Source organism: Cynocephalus volans, chromosome 10 (genome assembly GCF_027409185.1).
Source record: "Cynocephalus volans isolate mCynVol1 chromosome 10, mCynVol1.pri, whole genome shotgun sequence".
NCBI lineage: Eukaryota > Metazoa > Chordata > Mammalia > Dermoptera > Cynocephalidae > Cynocephalus > Cynocephalus volans.
Genome location: NC_084469.1, coordinates 42,987,036 through 42,993,729, shown reverse-complemented (window position 1 = coordinate 42,993,729; position 6,694 = coordinate 42,987,036). Strand labels below are relative to the sequence as shown.

Sequence of the window (6,694 nt, the reverse complement as noted above, 5' to 3'; positions counted from 1 at the left end):
CCAAAACACAGAGAGCAGGATGAAGAGACTAAAAGCCCGGGCCAGCGATGGGCTTTGCTTGCATCTGGGCTGCATCCCTCCAGACACTTCTTGATGCAGTGAGACCCATCCCTCCCCTGGTTCTCCTGCCACAGTCCCTACCTCTGCTCCCCTCTCAGTGCTGTGTGTTGATGGCTGTCGCAGCTGCTGCAGGTCCCGCTGGCACCTGCTGGACACTGGGCCGCCGGGCCTTTCCATGCTCAGCCATGAGAGCGATACTGCTGCAATGCTCCTGAGGTGACACCTTCCACGCATCCTAATTCTTTCTGCAGTATTTGTGCCTCATTGTAAAATTCCTGGGTCAATGGGTCAACAGGTCTTATTTTTATTTTAATGGACACAATATGCACCAGGTCTGAAATTCCCAGGCGTGCTAGCGTGTAGACGTCTCCTCGCCTCCTGTCACCAGCCTCTCAGTTCTTTCCAGAGGCAACCATGGATTTCTCGGGTATTATGGTGTCTGTACATACACAGCATTGTATGAAATCATTTTTGCGGTTCTTATTTTGGAGAGAAAAGGCAGCGCGTGTGAACACTGCTCTGCACCTTGCTTTTTTTTTTTTTTTTTTTTTTTAACTCAATGCATCTAGAAATTTTCTCCTGTGGGCAGCGGAGTCACCTCCGTTCCTTTCCGTGGCTTGGTGCTGTCTTACACGTGGATGGCCCATGACTTGTGCCCGGCCCCATGGCAGGTGTCCTGGCTGCACAGACAGGTTGCACTCAGTGTTCGGGCTCAGGCAGCAGGGTATCTGTGAGCCAACATCACCAGGGGGTCTGAGGGTTGGTAATTTCTGGCCATTTGCCCAGTGATGACTGAAGTGCCCACTCCCCACGCCTCACTGGGGTCTTTCACAATGTGGTGGCTGGAGAACGGCGCCTGCAGGTAGACTGAGTTTGGTGTGCATTTCTTAGAGCTGGGCAGAGTAGGTTGGGGGGTGGGAGTTGAAGGGAAGGGCCCCCTGCCCAGGCAGTCGGTTGTCACACAGATGGGCAGCACTAACCACGCTCCGGGTGGGAGAGGGCCCCGTGCATCCCAGGCTGGTGTTAGGGGCAGGCAAAGCTTCCTGAAAGATCTGCATCACGGGGCCTCGAGATGGGTGAGGAATTTCCTCAGAGGAGACAGAGAAGGAGGGTGCTCCAGAGGAAGGCAGGTGTTCCAGTCAGGGCAGGTTTAGGGAGTAGAGGGGGTTGTCGGCTTGGTGGGAGGAGACCAGGACAGGCCATCTTGCCCAGAGCCTCAGTTTGTCCTCTGGGCACTGGGGAGCCAAGACAGGAGAGGAAGAAGGGAGGGCCAAGGAGCAGGGTCTTGTTCCGAGGAGGAGGCGAGCAGAGGTGACCCTAACAGACGAGGTCTGTCCCCATCGGCAGATGCTGAATGGGAACGGAGCGATGTTTTATTCATGGCCGCCACAGAGCCATCAATTACTGGCTCCTGCCACCGGCCGGCACTGCCTCCATCATCCTGCCATCCTGGGCTATTTTGGGCTTGCACTTGGCCTCACCTCCCCCATCATCTAGGCCCTCTCCCTGCTCGGGGTGGGGGGCATGCATCTCGGCTCGAGGTGACAGGCCAGAAGGGGCAGAGGAGCCATGGTTCATTCTCACCAACCATTTGGGTAAACTGAGGCTCAAAGAGGTGCAATGACACAGTCAGGCTTCCACAGCTGCAGAGGACCAGGCTTCCATTTTCCCCAGCGCAGTCCCTATGGGGAGTGGTAGGGGGAGCATGATTATTCCCATTTCACAGAAGGAGAAATGGAGGACCTCATGGGTAAGGCGACAGGCCCCAGATCTTTGTACCCACAGAGCAGCCTCTGGGAAATGGCTTCCCAGGGGCCCTGCCCACAGCCTCAGGGCCCAGCAGAACCCCCTTTCCTGTGCTGCCCCTCATTCAACCCCACAGACACCACAGAGGTCTCCTCTGGGCCCCGCCCCATGCGGTCACTAGGGTCATGGAACGGGGCAGCTCCAGTGGCACCACTGGGGTCTGACAACATCCACCTATCCCTGCCTGCTCTCCATGGTCCTTGCAGTGGGGGATCCCTGCAGGGATGGGCGAGGCACCCCAAGATCACAGAGCCTCTGGGGTCCAGGCAGGGCTCCTGAGAGGACCCTTGAGAGGCTGAGGGAGGAAGAAATTCCCGGAGGCCACACGCATGGCACTGGCAAGGAGGGTGAGGGCAAAGGGAACCAGCTGTGTTCACCTACTGTTACTCTGTGCCTGCGATGTCCAGGCTGCTCCATGCACTGGCCTCGGTTCATTCTCGCCAAGGACATGTTCACCAGGGCCAAGGCCTCATGTCCCTGCTGCCTGCTGGGCCTCTGCAGCGAAGATGAAATGAAAAGGCAGAGCGGAAGGAGTCCATGCTGCTGGGGCCTGCAGGCTTCTCAAAGTGGGGCTCCCCCAGCTCCTGGGTGGCTTCATATCCCCGGGTCTCTGAGGCAACGACAGAGCTCGAGCTGTGGGGACCCCACCGAGCCCTCCCCTGCATCATCTCATACCTCCAGCCCTGAGATGTCATCCAGGAGCTGGGCCTTGTCCAGGAGGCCATCGGGGCTGGAGCAGAGTGGATAACAGGGATGGCGGGCAGGTGGCCAGAGGGCTGGGGTGGGATTGTGAGGGTCTTTTCCCGAGGACAAGGTCAGTAGCAAGGCCCTTACTTTTACATGAGTCTCCCAAGTGAGCCCAGGCAGCGGGCGGGTGCGTGGGGCCCACTCCACACGGGCCTCGGTGGTCACACTCACCTAGAGGCTGATGAGGGGCAAGCCAGGGACTTGAACTGGCCCCTCCACAGACTCCTTGCCCTTTGAACATCTTCCAACGAGGCTGCGTTACTGTGTCACTCAGGTAGAGACACTGAAGCACCTGTTAGTTTCCGCAGGACCTTGTGGATACTCAGCGCGCACCTGCATTCAGCCCCAGGTAGCTCAGAAGCCTCAGGGCGGGTGGGAGATAAAGGTGCAATTTCCTCTCTGCTGGAGTCATGAAAGTCCTCCCGAAAGGGAAGGGGGGGAGCTCTCCGTGCTGGGAAATGGGCACTGGGGAACACCCCAGGGTTTGGGGGAGCAGGAGGGGCAGTCCTCCCTCTCCCATCTCTTGCTCCAGCAGGTGAGGAGCCAGCCAGCCAGGGTTAAGTGCTAACGTCGGGCCTGACTCACCGCTTTGGCTCTGCCGCTGGCCAGCATAGGGACAGCCCCTCTAAGCCTCAGTGTTCTCGTCGGTAAAGTGGAGCTGGGGCATTGACTGGTGGGAGGGGCTGTGCGAGGTTTGTGCCGGGCAGGGGGCCCAGCAGCCACACACCTGTCTCTGCCCTGGGTCTGGCTGCCTGGGCCCCTTGTGCTCAGGAAGACCCACAGCCCTAGGGCTCCCATTCCCTGCTCTGACCTGGCTGGAAGACTCATCCCCCACCCTTTCTCCAATTTCTGCCCACCTGATGGCCCAGAACTGGCTTGGCCAGCAGCCTGGTCCTCATCTGGTCACCAGGACAACCTAGGTCCTGCCATTCTCCATGGAGTCCCTCTTGAGTTTTCAGCTACTATTTGATCCTCTAGACCTGTCTCTAAGTCTGGATGTGGAAGGGCCGAATCCTTCCCTCTGAGATGCTTGGATCCCTTCAGGTCCTCCGACAGGCCACTGCCGTGTTGTACACCGCCAAGAGGGAGCCACAGCACAAAGGAGACCAGCAGCGCATTTCGGGCCAGGCTCTGCTCTAAGCCCTTTGCTTGGCCCACGCTCACAGCCGACTTGCAACAGTGCAACCTCACAAGCTGGGGATTTTGGCGAGCCAGGCCAGGACCTGAGTGCCTTGGGCAGCCTAGCTCCCCCACTTCTGTGGAAGTGAGGTTGGGTCCACCTGTGGGTGCCAGCTGCCTGTGGTACGCTGGCCCCATGGCTGGGATTTGGGGGACTATCCCTGATCGTCCTGTGGTGGCATTAACCACTGCTTCCCTGCGCTTTGGTTGGTGAAGGAAGGCAGTGCTGGTAAGGAGTTGACAGGCTCCAAGCTGTAAGTCATGCCAGAGGTCCTCTTTCTACACCCACTTGTTTGTTAAAGATATCATTTGCATGTGAGAAATGACTCAAGGACTAATAACTGGTTTCTCCTCGAAGGAGTTTGTTTTGTTTGGGAGAGCTCTGTCTGTTTGGGTTTGAGTAACTAAGTTTGTGCCTTTTGGTCATTAAAGACCCAATGACCAAAAAGAAAAGGGTTTTTCTGAGTTTCCCTTGGCAAGCTTGAGAAATAAACTATGATCCAGAAAGTTATAATGGGCTGAGTCCCTGGACAAAATTTGTCTATCTGTGTGCACAGTATTACAAGTGTTAAAAGAGAGGCGCACTGCTTGTGGCATTCCAGCGAGATAAAGGAAAAGAGAAGCTGGTTAGGAAAAATCAAGGCCACTTGGAGATTTTGTTTTTCTTATACAATTCAGCCAGCCTTAGCTAAGTGTAAATATTTGAGAATTTAACCCAAAAACTCATTTGAAACTAAAACTGAAGGAAAAAAAGGTAAAAAGGTTTTTCTTTGAACAGCAGACTGCTATGGAACTGTCTTCAGAATTATCAGCGTATATTTTTGCCTGGGTTTACTGGTCAGACGGGATTATATTTGTCTCTGCTAGACGTTTTTAAAGTTAAAGTTATAAACCCAGCCTAAAACTGTATGATCTTGGTTACAGGATGTTTAGATAAGGAGACTAATTTAGTATTGTTGGTTAGATGAAAACAACTATTATCTTCTGAGTTATCAGCAAAATCGAAAAGCGAGTGTAGAAAGGAGATGGAAACAAGATAGAAAAAAATCAGTGAGTAGGGGAAGGGAGAGATGTAAAAAAAAAAAGCTATGGATATGAAGATGTAGTCTTCGCTAGGAAGGTTAAAAAAAAAAAGAAAGTGCTTTTATGTGAGAAAGCATCTTATGTAGTAAACTGTTGTCCTAAAGCAAAACGATTATTTAAGAAAGAGGAAATGTAGGACAAAACAGAAAGTCCAAAACATGTCGTGAAAATGTCTATCTTGTAATAATGGTTTATGAAGGGTAAATTTATGAAAGAATTTTGCATGTGATTAAGTTGGACATAATTAAAAGGGAATGATTTCTAAGTCTTTCTGAAGATTGAGCTTTGGTATTAAAAAGACAGATAGGTTGGCACTGGTGGCTGATCTCACTGCTGCCCTTGGCCGTGGGATTGTTCTTGGCACTGGGGCCACAGAATCATGGTGAAATTACTTCAGATTGTTCATGACCACTGGGTTCGTGTGCTTGTCTCTATGGGAATTGTCTTAGGGTGTTATCTAGACAGAAAGAGTGGTGAAAAGCTAACTGCCTTCTGGAACAACAGTATGTTGTATAAAAGAGAATTGAGATCCAATGAAGAAGTTACATGGAAGTAAAGACTGTGGCTGAATTACAGAAAGTTCACATTTTAAAAGTTATGAGCACACCACCAGTGCCACAGGGCCCACCCAGGGTCCTGAGGCATGGATCCAGGGGCCGGATACCCCTCCCACAACCAGGCATGCCGCCATCACCACCACCAACTAGGTAAGGAGCAGGCCAAAAACATCACCTCCATGTGGGTGGCCCATCACAGTCACCACAATAACCACAGCTGCCACAAAAGTGGCTAGATGCCACAACCACCATGCAGATGGTCTGCCAGCCACTGGAGTGCGTTGACACAAGAAGAGTCACCAGCAGAGACCAAAGAGAAGAAGAGGATGTCTCTCTCCACTAAGCTCATTCCAGAGTGACAGAAGAAGCATCTGCTCTATGATAATTTTGGGGGAACTGAACACACCTCTCAGAATTGGACAGATCATCTAGGCAGCAAATCAACAGAGTAACCATTACCCTTTCAGAAGGAGAGAGGAAATCTGGGGTAATTGGGCGGGGGAGGGAGAGGGGGATGGAGAGACATTGGACAAGGGGCATAAAGAATAAGTACGATCTGAGGGCCAGCCCGTGGCTAACTTGAGAGTGAGTGTGGTGCTGATAACATCAAGTGAAGGGTTAAGATCCCCTTACCGATCATCTTAAAAAAAAAAGAAGTACGATTTATAACAATATATATGCTAGTAATATTGATTTGATCAACAGATGTCAAAGTTGAACCCCCCAAATACTTATAATCAATAATGATTCAATAACAATTTAAAAAAATAAATAAAAATTATGAGGTAATAAAAACATGTTTATTATTTAATTTGAAAAAATAAAATAATAAAAAAAAAGACACTGATACAAAACTAAAATTTTCCCCTATGTTAGAACAGGGTTTTCTTGAAGTATTAATCTGCTCTTAGTAAAATTGCAAGAAGTTTTGATTTTTCTCTAAAGGCATCTGTTACACTCTCTTTGTCACCTCTCTCCCCCTGGGTGACAGAGATGCAAAAAGGATTACTCAAAGCCCATTTTTTCTGAGCAGTGAGAAGCCCCAAAGGGGTTAATTTTCCAGGAACCTTCAAGAGAGAAGCATTCCTCCTTGGAAAAATAACACCAGCCTGGGGTCTTCTCCCGGTATTTATTCTCCAGACCAGAAAGTTACAGAAAAGGAACAGAGGTGGAGTTATGGCTAAGTATAGTTTAACAATAGAGTCTGGTAGCATCAGTGAAATAAGAAAGTGACATTCCGGATTTTAGCCATCCTAACTGGG

At 51.0% G+C, this 6,694-nt stretch overlaps 1 protein-coding gene across 1 annotated transcript; it reads left to right on the top strand.

The window, feature by feature from the left end:
• Positions 1 to 5,254: 5,254 nt before the first annotated feature.
• LOC134386886 (NADH dehydrogenase [ubiquinone] 1 beta subcomplex subunit 1-like) lies at positions 5,255 to 5,431 on the top strand. Its single transcript, XM_063109026.1, has one exon. It carries the CDS (start codon positions 5,255 to 5,257, stop codon positions 5,429 to 5,431), a length of 177 nt encoding a protein of 58 aa, XP_062965096.1.
• Positions 5,432 to 6,694: the final 1,263 nt, after the last annotated feature.